The sequence below is a fragment of the Octodon degus genome, unplaced genomic scaffold (genome assembly GCF_000260255.1).
Source record: "Octodon degus isolate 3935 unplaced genomic scaffold, OctDeg1.0 scaffold00128, whole genome shotgun sequence".
NCBI classification, from domain to species: domain Eukaryota; kingdom Metazoa; phylum Chordata; class Mammalia; order Rodentia; family Octodontidae; genus Octodon; species Octodon degus.
The window spans coordinates 7,784,640-7,797,710 of record NW_004524704.1 but is presented as its reverse complement, the minus strand read 5'-3'; the positions used below and the strand labels follow the sequence as shown (position 1 = coordinate 7,797,710).

At 49.4% G+C, this 13,071-nt stretch overlaps 1 protein-coding gene across 1 annotated transcript in view; it reads left to right on the top strand.

The window, feature by feature from the left end:
* Positions 1-27: 27 nt before the first annotated feature.
* Positions 28-13,071, top strand: part of Mb21d2 (Mab-21 domain containing 2) — a 121,093-nt gene continuing 108,049 nt past the window's right edge. The window contains exon 1 of the mRNA XM_004640912.2: positions 28-272. Coding sequence (XP_004640969.1) covers positions 68-272 — 205 coding nt within the window. The 5' untranslated portion in view covers positions 28-67. The remainder of the gene's footprint in view (positions 273-13,071) is intronic.

Sequence of the window (13,071 nt, the reverse complement as noted above, 5' to 3'; positions counted from 1 at the left end):
GGGGCGGGGAGGGCCCGGCCGGGCGGGAGGGCGCCGCGGAGCTGCTGCTCGGCGCGGCGAGCGGAAGATGGCGGCTCCCACCGTCAGCAAGGCAGCCGCGCTGGGCTGCAACAACAAGCCTGCCTTCCCGGAGCTGGATTTCAGGTCGGGAGCCCGGGTGGAGGAGCTGAACAAACTCATCCAGGAATTCACCAAGCACGACCAGCGGGAGTACGACGACCAGCGAGCGCTGGAGATCCACACCGCCAAGGATTTCATCTTTTCCATGCTGGGTGAGGAGGGGAAGAGGGAGGCGTGCGTGCGCGCGCGCGTGCGGTGGGGAGCGGCGTGGGGCGCCCGCGGCCGTCCGCAGCGCTCTCCCTCGGGGCTGCCTTCCCCGAGCCGGCCCGAGCTGGGACCCCCGCGTTCCCCCTTCCCTTCTCTCCGCTCAGCCCGAGCCGCCCCCGCTGCCCTCCCAACTCTGCTTGGCCCCGGGCGCCCCTTTTCTGCCCGTTCGCTGGCTGCTTCGTGAATTTACCAGCGCGGGGTGCAGGTGAGGGGTCTGGGGGAGACGCTTAGCGTGCGGGGACCCCCTGCGACAGCGCTTCGCGTGTGAGACCCTAGGCGCCTTTCCTCGGAGGGGTCTGGGACCTGCGCCTTTCCGGTCCCGGGTCTAGGGTCCCAGTGCCGGGTGTGGGGTCCCCTCCCCAGCCTGGGGCGCTCTGCTCAGGCGCTAGAGCGACTAGTTGCTTCTCTGGTCCCGCGGCGTTGTGCTGTCACACCGAGCCCCGGTGGCCAAACTTGTTGGGTGTTCCCGAGTAACCCGCCCAAGTACTTTCGGAGCCCCAGAGTTCCTACAACTTTGATTTGCAATCCGACTTCCCCTTCGAAGCTCTGGGAAGCATTTCCGGTGCTTCTCCAGCGTTGGGGCAGAGCTCGGAATTTCTAAGGACTTGGCGCTGAGCTCTGGCCACTGGGCAGCGCTGGCCCCTGCGTCTAGGCGAATTGTCCCAGCGCTGACTTGGAGAGGTACCTACTGTCACCACCTACTCAGTCCGTCCCCTGAGGGTCCTGATAGCCCATTGAGTGAGGTGTAAAGGAAAATAATTGAGTCGGGCCTGGGAAACAAACGCCCCCTCCCCATCCCGCATCCTATCCTGTCCTGTCCTTGGGATTGTTGCTACTGAGTTGTGGATATGAGTGGCCGCTGCAGGCGGCGGAACTGCCGGTGGAACCGCGGCTGTCATGCGGTAGGTGGCCTCGCCGCAGGACCCGGGCTGGAGCGTGGAGCTGCGCTGCCGCGTGTCTCTGCGTGCTCTACAAATACCGTCAGCCAATTTTACACGGAGAGGGAAATGCGATTGCAAACGTCTTACCATCACCGAGGAAGACAGGGCTTTGCTGCCTCCTCCCTGCAATCTACTTGGCTTTCAGCCGGCTGTTGCTGGCACTATCCTCGAGCCACCTTATTCGCTCTAGGTTTTCTTGTCTGCCACAGCCAGAGTGGTGCGTGAAACGCATTGAATCGGTCCAGTAACGGTTGAGGAAGTTGGATGGAACGTGGTGAAACTTGGGGTTGCACACTCCCCTAGCTTTTGCCACACACACCCTAAGTGTATTCCAGATTGCCTGTGAGGTGGGAAAGGTCTTTATGGAGCTATTTGGCAGTTCACCTATTTAGATGCATTGTTAGTGCTGTTGAAACCCACAGCTGGGTGGAGCCAGGTTTCAGAGGGAGGCTTGTGCATCTGAGAATCCACCCTGTGATTGTCTCCAGGGTAGGGACACACACGCAAAGCCTCGGTGCTGGTATTTAAGTTGCTTAATCATGGCCTTTCTCTTTGTCATAAAGAACAGAAACCTACCATTGTGCGCTTACAGCGGCTTCATCAGTTTTCATGCCTCTTGCCCTAGGTCCTTGCTAGAACAAGGTAATGGGTTCAGTACCAGTCAGGATAGCACAGGCTCTGAAGAGGGATGGGAGACTGGGGTGGGTGGGGGCTTGCAGTTGGAGGCTCAACAGGGACCTCTGCACAAGCACTGCATCCGATACGCTGAATCAGCAAAGCCCCATCCAGATATAAAGAGTGTTTACTCATGTGTTTCGTGCCATGGGTGGCATTGTGTTGACACGTAAAACTAGACTCGCTCCTGTTCGTTTTTACTCAGTTGACCTTGCAAGAGAAGCCTTTTTCCCTGAGGGGGGGGAGTGGAGTAGGGGGGAAGTCTTGGTATTTCCACCTGCAGGAGACCATGGAGGAAAGACACTGAAGCCCTTTGGCTCTCTGGAGGCTGCAAGACAGATGGCGAAATGAGCTTGCCTGTGTGTGGTGCTGCGTTCATTTTCAGGTCCCCTAGCACTCCGTTAATGAGGTGCTGGCTACTCCAGGCAAGTGAAGGTTTGGTGACAGCAAGGGTCCCCATGCGGATTTATTTTTTCTAAAGCTGACTTTTGCTTGGTTTAAGAAACAAAACCTCTTTTTGTAGACTTTATTTCACTTGCCAGGACCTTGAGTCTTTCATGAATATGGGTAGGAGATGTCTTAATGACCCCCCACCCCAGGTTGTTAAGGTGTCACCTGGGTGGCATCAGGCCCTCATTCCTGGGAGTTGTTGGGGGGGGGTGTTAGTTCTCTTTGGCTTTGTTCTGCTTCTGTCTGGGCTGCACCTGAGGATTGGCAGCAGCTCGGATGCATTCTGAGATGGCCAAGGAATGTGGTCCCAGCCTTTTGGGTGGAGCTGTGGGCATGGTGGCCAGCAACCCCAGATGCTGTGTTCGCTTGGAGTGAAGTCCCTCCAGATCTGCAGAGCTTTTCATTTTGTCTTGTTTGGAGACAGTTTTGTAAAGAAGAGCCAGGGGTGGTAGACAGTTGTCATAACCAGTGACCTGTCAGGACCACAACACTACTATCCTGGCAAAGCAGGGTTCTGTCTAGGCTGCGGGTTTGATCAGAGCCCACTGGTGGCCTTGTTGGTTTTTGATCTGGCCTGATGTTCTCTCTCTTGCTTGGACAGAGATTCTGATTCCTTTGGAGACAGGTGTTAGCTGGACTTCTCTGGACTCCTTCTTTATACCTTGGTCTTTCTGGAGACTGACTGCTGTTATTATCTAGTTAATATTTGAGAGCTCAGATTGTGTGAGAGGCTGGCGGTGCATAATAAGCACCATTTATCAAAATTCAGAGAAATTGCTAGAGTTCATTAATGTTTTAATAATATTTGGTATTTGCATAATGTCTCTGCTGGCTCTTTTGTTATCTTCATTCCCTGCCAAGGTTGGATGGGAGCTGGTTGGGTTTTCCATGGTGTTTATGTGAAGAGAGGCTATAGGAAAGATGGAAGAGGGACAAGCAAGAAAAGACACCCAGTCTGCTAAGCCACAGAGCAAGTGGTGGCTGCAGTGGCGTGGTTCCCTGATAAACTTCTCAGGACAGGAACATCACATAGCCTTTGAGGATATGCTGCTTTCCCATCATGCTGAAGAGGTGATTGGAATTGGCGGGGTTAAGAAACAAAGAGGGTCCCATGGTTAAGAAATGATAGAGATCTTACAGAGACCTGTTCCTCTTGATACTTGACACAGTTAAAATAGTTTATAAGGGCTGGTAAGATAGCTCAGCGGACTAAGCACCTGCTTAAGCAAGTGCAGGCACCAGAGTTCGATCCCAAGTACTCCATTCCACACAAGCCCTGCCCCTGGGCACACTGACCTGGCCACTGAGACCGGGCATGGTGGCACATGCCTGTAACCCCAGCACTGGGGAGGCTGAAAACAGGAGGATCACTATGAGTTCAGGCTGCACAGTGAGACCCTGTACCAAATAAAAAAAATAAAAATTAAAATAATAGTATAAAATATCTAGAGAAGAGGCTTTAAAAAAGGACACTCCTTTCATGATTTTATTTCTGATTTCAGCTAAAAGTATTAGCATAATACAAGCAGCAGCTGAAGTGATTTCTGGATCAGGCTGAGTTCAACTATTTTATTCTGTAATAAATACACCAATTTCAGTGCTTGATTGAGAAAATCATGGTCATTATAATAAAATGTTAAAATCTGAAGTTTCAGTGCCAGTCTGCCTCATGCTGGTTGTGGATTCCTCGTTGGTTTTTTTTTTTTTTTTTTTTGGCATGGGTAACAGTAACGTATCCTCAGAATTATGCCTCAAAGTGAAATTGCTTTGCTAACTGAAAACTAATATATGTGATTTTATCATGTATTTAAAGGAATGTGCTTTATTAGAAAGTCCAGTGAACTTCAGGGAGAGTTATTCCTGCAGCTTGATTTCGGCTAAGACTGCGGCTTGCAGTTAACTGCAGGGAGGGAGGATATTGGCTTTTGCCTTAGAGAACATAATCAATTCCAGTTCTCGTGGCCATTTGTTAAGGCCATAGTATGTGCTGCCCATGATGCTGCTGCTTTGTATGAATCCCTTAGCTCCTGTAGTCGCATGAGGGCTTGCTAGGTACCATCCTACCACTTTTGAAGACAAAGTTGGTACATTTTATAACAAATCATTTTCTTTATTTATTTAGTACAAGGTCTTGTTACATAGTTCAGACTTGTAGTGATCGTCCTCTCAGCCTCCCCAGCACTAGGATTACAGGCGTGCAGCACCATGCCCAGTTTCAGTGGCCGGCATGGTGCGCCCAGGCTTCCAGGGCTGGCACGGCATGTGGTACCTGGGATTGAACCTGGGTCCTTGTGCTTGTCAAGCAGGCGCTTAGACCACTGAGCTGTCTCCCTAGCTCCATGCCTTTTTACCGTTGAAACCCAGAGGCTGAAGGAGGTCAGTTCCTTATACCATGTGCACCCAGAGGATTCCGAGACAAAATAAGAGTAAAGACATGGAGATATTCTCAGGGACCCTTGGAGACCCCTACTCTTTGCCCCTGCACGCTCACTCTGAGAGGCTATTTGGCTCACCACCTGGCTACTTTGAAGTTTTAAATCTGTGTCTTTTTTTTTTTTTTTTTGTATTTTGGGGAAGGGTCTACAGGCTGTTCAGGGTCTCACTACTAGATCACACTTGTAGTGATCTGCCTGTTTACTGCCTCCCAAGACCTGGAATTACAGGCGTGTGCCACCACGCCCAGTCTCAGTTGCCCTCTCAGTGGGCCCCGGGCAAGGCAGGCCCTGGGATCGAACCCCAGCCCTTGCACTGAGCTATTTGTGTGGTGTTTTGAAGTTCTTTGTGGGCTGTAGTATTTGTAGGCACTTTCTACACATGCAGAGTAGGCCATTTGGAAGCCCCCACTTCTGGCGGTTGAATGCCGCTTTCTTACTGCCTCCACCAAGCAGTCTTGAGTGTGAATTACTGCTTTGCGGGCCGTCAGCTGCTTGGAAAGTTCTTGCACTCACTAAGGGGCTGTCTCTGTATAAATTACAAGATCATCTCTGAAGTTTGTTCCTCCTCTGAAAACATGGATAGCTGAGGGGAGAGTCCTGCTTCCTATTTTTTGTGCTAACTTGAATTGGTTTCAGTTCTCCTTCCTGGATTTGCGCAGTTGCTGCCCTTGGGTCCTTGAAGAGGAGCCAGCCCTGGAACTGCTAAGAGCCTGGGGTCTTCTCCCGAGTCCTTCCTGTGCCACCTCTGGGTCACGCGTGGCTTGTGCATAGGCTGAGCCCCGCTGGGAGTCACATACTCTCTCTTGTCAGACTGAGAGCTTGGCCTTGAGAAAGTCTCAGGGATTGGATTCTTGTGGGGAGCTTTTTCACAATTCCAAATCTCTGGTCCTGTTTCAAAGCCATTGGTGTGGAATCCCTAGAGATCTCCATGCGCACTGCCCAGGGCATCGCCCTCCGTCTGGGTCAGGCCTAGGGCTGCACGTGCTCTGTTCAGTAGAGCTGTACGTAAGCAGAGTGAGCCGTGATTCCAGCTGACTTAGGAGGTCAGAGCCAGACTGGGATGGGTTAGGGAGGCACAGTGCGCAAGGTGAGAGTGTTTGCTGGCTGGGGAGGTAGCTCAGGGGCCTAAGCACCTAGGCACCTGCCTGGTAAGTGCAAGGACCTGGGTTCAAAGCCTGGTACCCCATGCCATGCTGCCCCCATGCTGTGCTGGCCGCTGAAACCGGATTACACGCCTGTAATCCCAGTGCTGGAGAAGCTGAGATGGGAGGGTCACTTCGAGTTTGAGCTGCGTAGTAAGACCCTGTACCAAATAAATAAATAAAAGTTTAAAGAAAATTCAAGTATTCACTATATAAGGCATTGGCTATACTTTCACAACATGCTGTCAACTGGTTGTCATCATAGCTCTTGAGTCCAATAACTAGGTAGAACCTTAGGATGGGAGAAATTTGTCGAAGGTCACCAGCAAGTAGGTAGAACAGCTGGGACCTAACGAAGGTTAGGCTGATGCAGCGCTCTTGCTTTCAATGAGGGATCGTTCATGGTCAGCACAGCTGTGAGACCCAGATTCTCGCTCTGACTTCTCTTGTGCGGTGGCATGTCACTGTGTGCAGCTAACCTGACACCCGCTGAGCACCTGTGGCTGAGTGCGCTGGAATATGTAGTTGGTATTGATAATTTTACCTTCTCTAGGTGGTCAGGTGCATACAATTTTGAACAGGGGATCTTTTGGTGCCGGACAAAGCAGGATATTTCTGAGCTCTGGTACCAGCTCTGTTTTGTATTATTTGGTCTCTATGTTACCCTTAATAAATCTCTTAACCTCTATTGAGCAGCATCTGGGCCATTTTCTAATGATCAAAAATGCATGATTAAAGAATTGGTCACTCCTACATTCTAGTTACTATTAATGTTTTAATGTTTTGTTTTGTTTTTTTTCTAGGCATGTTTCTATATATACAAACACCCATGCACACTTAGGTGCTTAGGGTTACATAACAGGGCTCCTGTGGGCTATGGCTGTCTTTATGAACTTGTCAATGTGCTGTCATTACTATACCTCAAAAGCCAAGCTCTAACTTGAAACTTGTTGACTGCTCTTTTCCTTCTTTCATGTTATTTCCTTTTACTCCAAAAGAAGATACCATTCTAGAACTTAGAGCAGGTACTACTCAGGGACCAAATCCCTGACACCCAGGATTTAAAACAGGAAGTGAGGGGCTGGTGAGATGGCTCAGTGGTCTAAAGCATCTCCTTAGAACAAGCTTAGCAAAGCACAGGGACCGTGGTTCAATCCCCCAGCACCACATGCCAGCCAGCCCCGCCCCCTGGTGGGCTGAGCTGGCCACACACACACACACACACACACACACACAAATAAGTAAATAAATAAAATAAAAAAAGAAAACAAGAAGTGATTTATTTGGCTTGAGGTTTCAGAGCTTGCAGTCTGGCCTTGAGATGGGAACACTGTGGTGGAAGAGTGCTAGAACAGAGCTGGTCTATGGATGGGGCCTGGGAAGCAGTGGCAGAGAGTGAGGGGCCCGGAACGTGTACAGTGCCCATGGTCACACCTCCAAGGCTTGCCCAGAAATGTACAGAAATCCTCTGGCTGTTTCTTAACTCAACCCAGACGACATAGCATGAGTAGCAGTCACCAGCACCTTTTATGATCTAGTAATTGAGCGATAGGTCCTGACCTTACTCTTTTTCTTTTTAATACTAGGACTTGAATCTGGGACGTTGTGCATGCTAGGCAAATCCTCTCCCACTGAGCTACATGCCCAGCCCTGTGAAAGACAAGGTCTTGTTAACTTGCTGAGGCTGGCCCAGAACTCATGGTCACCCCGCCTCCTTCCAAGTAGCTGGGATTCCAGGCATGCACCACCAGGCCTGTGTGTTCATCCGATGTCCATACTTCTACCAAACTCTTTTTCAAGTTTTACATAAACATGTAACATACTCCACATTCTTCCTCTCTTTTGCTTGGGTGGTTTTTAATTTATCCTTGTGTCCTAACCTGGGTTCACAGAAACAAAGAGAGCCCATGAACGTGAGTGGGGGGAACATAGGGCGTCTTGCGTTTATAAACCTCTGACTGAAATAAAGCATTTCCTTCTGCTTTAAGGTCAGTAAGAAGCCATAGTAGTGTGTGTTACCTTTGTTTTTGTTGCCAATGGAAATCACGAGTACTTTTGTGGCTGGTTGCAGTTGTTGCAGATATTTCTGCTTCAACATGATGGCAGGTTTTAAGCTTGCTAGATATTACTGAATGCATTAGTAAGGGATTATATATACTACTCTGTGACCAACTGACTTTGTAAACACATTGTGTTTTATTACAGATTTTCTTTGAAATCGTGTGTAAAGATGTTACTCTTGTTTAAATATATTCTTCACAGAAGTCCATAAACTAGGCCAGCTTGTCAAGAGGATCCATGCCACAGAAGTAATTCAGAGTCCCAGCTACTCCAGATGGCCTTGGACACCTGGTCTGTGTGTTACTGTCCTTCCTCAGCTCACAGACCGCATGATTCAGGAGGCGGTCTTCTGCTTCTCCAAGCAGTGAATGATGGGCCTTTTCTCCATGTTCTCTTAATACCTGGTTCCTTTCTGTTATCCTTGTGTATACTTTCCTGTACTTCAGATTGAATAATCCCTTGTGTATTTATATGGGTGCCCCCCACTGAGGTCATGTATACGGTTGGTGCTTACAGGTGTGAGGTGATTTGAGCCACTCTGTAGAACTTCAGATTGTGAGGCTTCTTATTTCAGGCTTTTACAGAAAGAACCCAAATGTTCTGACATTGTCTCTGATTCTCCTCTTCGGATCAGCAATGCTTTATCATCTGTTTTGCAGTCAAGAAAAACCTTGATATCGTCTCCTTGTGTGGAAGAATACTTTTTCCAGTGCATTCTACATTTCTTCATTCCTTAGGGCTTACCCTAGGGCAGTAGAAGAAATAAATGTCCAGGCGATTGCTGCAGCATGTTTGCTGAGAACTGCAAACTAACTTGCAGCTCGTGGGGATGCTCCCTTCTGTGGACCTTGCCTTTTGACCTTGACTTTTGTGCCATGTGCATTTGAGGAGATGCTGGGCTTGTCCTAGCCCACGGAGTGCAAGGCAGGCCTTGGTTGCCCTTTGCAGTGACATGTGCGACAGCTGATTGGTCATCCTCAAAGTGATCCAATGCTTTTTTCGGGACTTAAGTGTTAGCAATTCTTTATTATTTCCCACGCATGATATTAATGTACCTTGGCTCAGTAAAAGCATTTACAGATTACAATCATTGTCCTCCTCTAGTGAAGTATTTTTAGGGTAAAGGTCTTAGAAAAAGGTGTGTGTTACAGGTGTAGGTTCTGAGACTGGGGATGGTTCAGAGTTACAGAATAGCTGCGTGAGGTGGTGCATCCTTGTGACCCCAGCATCAGAGGCTGAGGCAGAGGATCACCATGGGTCTGGGGCCAACCTGGGCTACATAGAAAGAGTCCCTGTCACAAAGCGAAGCAGAGCAGAGCAAAGCAGAGTCAGTTATAGGAGAAGGCTCAGTCCAGCTCTTGGTGGTCTGCGTTGTGGTACATGACCTGCAGACTTCTATACCCTCGAGTGTCTTTTTGAAGACTGCTGGGGTGATTTTGTATTCTCAGACAAGGCAAAGGTAGCCGGTTTCATTCACCTGTGGCCTTTCTGTTCTCCTGAATCAAGAGTTTGGAGCCTGTAAATCTAGGTTAGAAAGGCCTGGGGTGTGCATCCCGATAGGTGCGCGTGCTCGGGGTCTGATCATTCAGCAGGCCTTGCCCGAATGGTTCTCAGCATCCGGAACAGCATTTGCAATGGGTCTGGCTAAGCGCTTGCCAGTTGAGTGGCCTAAGGACAGTTCATAATTATGCCATTCTGTGAGGCCCTGTCTCTGGGAAACACCTATTTCTTTTTTGCATCCCACTTAAGTGCCTTTTAAGGAATTCCCTTGGCCCAAGATAAAGAGATAACCGAGGACAGTTCTGCTATGAATAATAAAGTGGGCACTGGGAACTGTTATTCCATTTGTTACTTTATTTTATATATATTCTTTCCTCATCAAGAGGAGACTTGATTACTCCTTGTGAATTAACTCAGTAATGGGATTTAGGGTCTGTCTTGTTTGCTTCTTCCGTCCAGCATTGGAATAGCCACAAAGTGAGCAGCACAGTGGTGCTCAGCATTCGGTCATCAGCTCCCTGGTCGGTCTAGCAGAGTCTGTGTGTCGAGCACGTGCTGGTGTCATTACTATGGTGCAGTTACGATGGGACTGTCCAGAATAGTGAATTACAGAAGCAAACTCGCTGCCTCCACAGGCGGCTGCTGTAGGGGGATTTAGCAAGATTGGACATGGAAGTAAATACCGATATGCACTGTGGCAGGAACAGGAAGCCCTGAATATTGTGGGGAACAGTGGGTAGGATGAGTGAAAAGTGATACAGAACTCTGCCTAGAAGCAGAGACATTCACCACGGAAGGGAAAGCCTGAACCAGGCTCTCAAGACCCCCGGAAGTGTGTTCAGGCAGACCCAACAGCAGGTGCGAAGGCCTTGGGTGGGGGGACATCTGAAAGCAGCGGTCAGGGCCTCTTCTGTTATATAGCAAGCCTGACCTGGCTGGAACTAGAAAGAATGGTCTGTGTCCCCTTTAGGCTGAGAAATGCTGTGAACTCTGGTGGGTGTGGTTTTCCAGGGTGACCACCCTGTCACTGGCATTCAGGGTAGCCTTGGTGAGAGAGGAACCAAAAAAAGGTTGGATTTTGGCTTCTTAAAGGGTCCTCCTCTACATCCTGGCGATTCTCTGCTTTCCCTGGGCAACAGAAAGGCAACATTTGATGATTTATGGGTCAAACTCTGCTTTCCTGGAAGGACAATAAGCCTTTGTTTTGATCTTGTTCTCCACAGTGGATTAAATACAGTTATATGCATAGTATCATTTGACTGCAGTCCTGTGAAGTCAGTAGCTGTTGCTGTATCTATTTTCACTGGGGTGGGGGTGCGGGGACAAAGGATGACCAAGAGAAGCTCAGGAACTCACTTAGGGACACTACAAGGCTGAGGTGGGATCAAACCAAAGGCCTTTGATATTCCTGTTCTAAAACTCTTCTGTGGTCCTCTTATCCTAGTTTGGGGAAGAGGAGCAAGCGGGAGGGGAAAGGAGCAGGGGGAGGGGGTAGCGGAGGGGAAGGGGGAGGGGGATTAGGAGGATTATTAGGAGGATTATTTCTGGGACAGGGAGAGGCTGGGATCAGGAGCATGAACCACGCCAGTATGCCCGAGGCTCCCAAGTGCCAGAGCTTGTGTCGCGTTGAGTTTAGAAACACTTTTTGGGCTGCTTCAAGATCACCCTTTTAGCAGCTGCAGCTGTTCTTATTAGCAGCTGCTTGAACGGATTGTGTTGTGATTACTAAAGGAAATGCAACAGTTTGTTCTCGCGGCTGTGCCCTTGGTGTGCGAAGCCTGCTTTCACGCAGACGCTGTTTCTGAGATTCGGAACGACACAGTCCTATGGGCGTATGGTACCCACGGGACTTGGAGCGCTGTCAAGAGAAGAGGTGGTCTGGCTAGATGAGAGCGGGGGTGCCCGAGACCCTCCAGGGACAACGTGGCAAGGAAACCGAGTGCAGTGGTAGCCTAGTAAATAGCAGCCTGTTCTCAGCAGCAGGGTGCCCAGGGCGTGGGGGTGCAGCCGCCTGCTCAGGTCACCTCTCCTCTGATGGGGACTCCTGTTCCTCCAGCCCCGCTGGATGTTGCTCTGCTGCATGGACTCTCCAGCTGTGGCACGCACTGGTCCTCAGCTTGATAAGCAGGCTGCTGGGCCCCATGCCCGGGCTTCAGATTCTGTATGTCTGGGTTGGAGACGGAGAATTGGCAGCTCTTTGTTTTCAGGTGAGGCAGCCACTGCTGGATCGGGGGCCGCCCTTGAGGACCACTGTGGAGGGTCTAGAAGGAGGCCGAGATTTCTTTGCAAGTTTTAGACTTTTCTGAAGAATTTCCGGCTTTTTCAGTATTGAGAATAAAATCAACTTTCAAAACAGATACCATGGAGTTTATTATTCAGACAGAACACTGACTGTCAGTCTGTCACCTATGGCCTGACTGTTTTAGGGAAAACCCTTGTGATGTCTGCTCTGGAAATAGAGGCGGATGGGGCTGGGGGTGGGGGTGGGGTGGGGGTGGGGTGGGGGTGCGTTGAGGGGTGGTAATAGCTCCTTGGAGAGCGTGCGTTTAAGTTGAGGTGAGGTGCATGACCAGAGTGGGCTTCCGGTGCACCTCGTGTACCTGGCTGTGCTCCCGGGCTGTCTCCAAAATAAATACTCTTTGTGAATAGAAGGAGTCCGCGTGTGATGCTGAAAATAATAGCCACGTTAAAATAACGTTTGCTGGATTCCAGGCACTTTTCTAAGTATTTCATACTCTTTTATTAACCAAATCAGTCCTATCAATAACACCGTGAGGAAGGTAATGTTAGGCGTATTTTACTAGTGAGAAATCTGCAGTCCAGGCAAGAAGTTTGCTAGAAGTCACAGAGCTACTGATAGAGCTGAGGTCTGAACCTAAGCAGTTTAGCTTTGGGCAGAACACAGCAAATAACTTTGCATGTTTGTTTTCAACGTCACGTTAAAAAAAAGTAGTAGTAATAATTATAAAAAATGTTTGCCCTTGCAAAGTGGAAGTCACTGATGAAATTCTAGTTTTAATGTTCCTAAGAAACTTGAACATTAAGTGGCCCAGTTCCTTCTTGGTTCCATTTTACAGACAGGGAAACTGTGGGGCAGAAAGGTGAGGGCATTCAGGCGTCCTGAGCGCTGACCTCAGTTTCGAGCAGAGCAGTGGTTGGATGCTGGGTGGTGACTGCGCCTCAGAAAGGCGTCTTTGCCCCAGAATGTTGGACTCAGAATGCTTGGTCCCCAGGGATTGACGTGGAAGGCAAGTTACTTCGGGAGGGTCGCACTCCAAGGTAGGGAACTTTCTTCCTGTTGCACAGCCAGCTTGTAGTTTGAAGGTTCCTTAATTGCTGTTAGAGGAGGATGCTAAAAAGATAATGCAGAGTGTAGTTTTGATCTGTTGTGTTTGCTCTGCTTGGTTTTTGACTGTTCCTTGTCTCTGTCTACTTCTGTCTGAGGTGCCCCTCCCTCCCTGCCTCCCTCCCTCCCTCCCTCCCTCCTTCCTTCCTTCCTTCCTTCCCTGTGCTGTGTTCACAGTGTTGAGTATCAGTGCT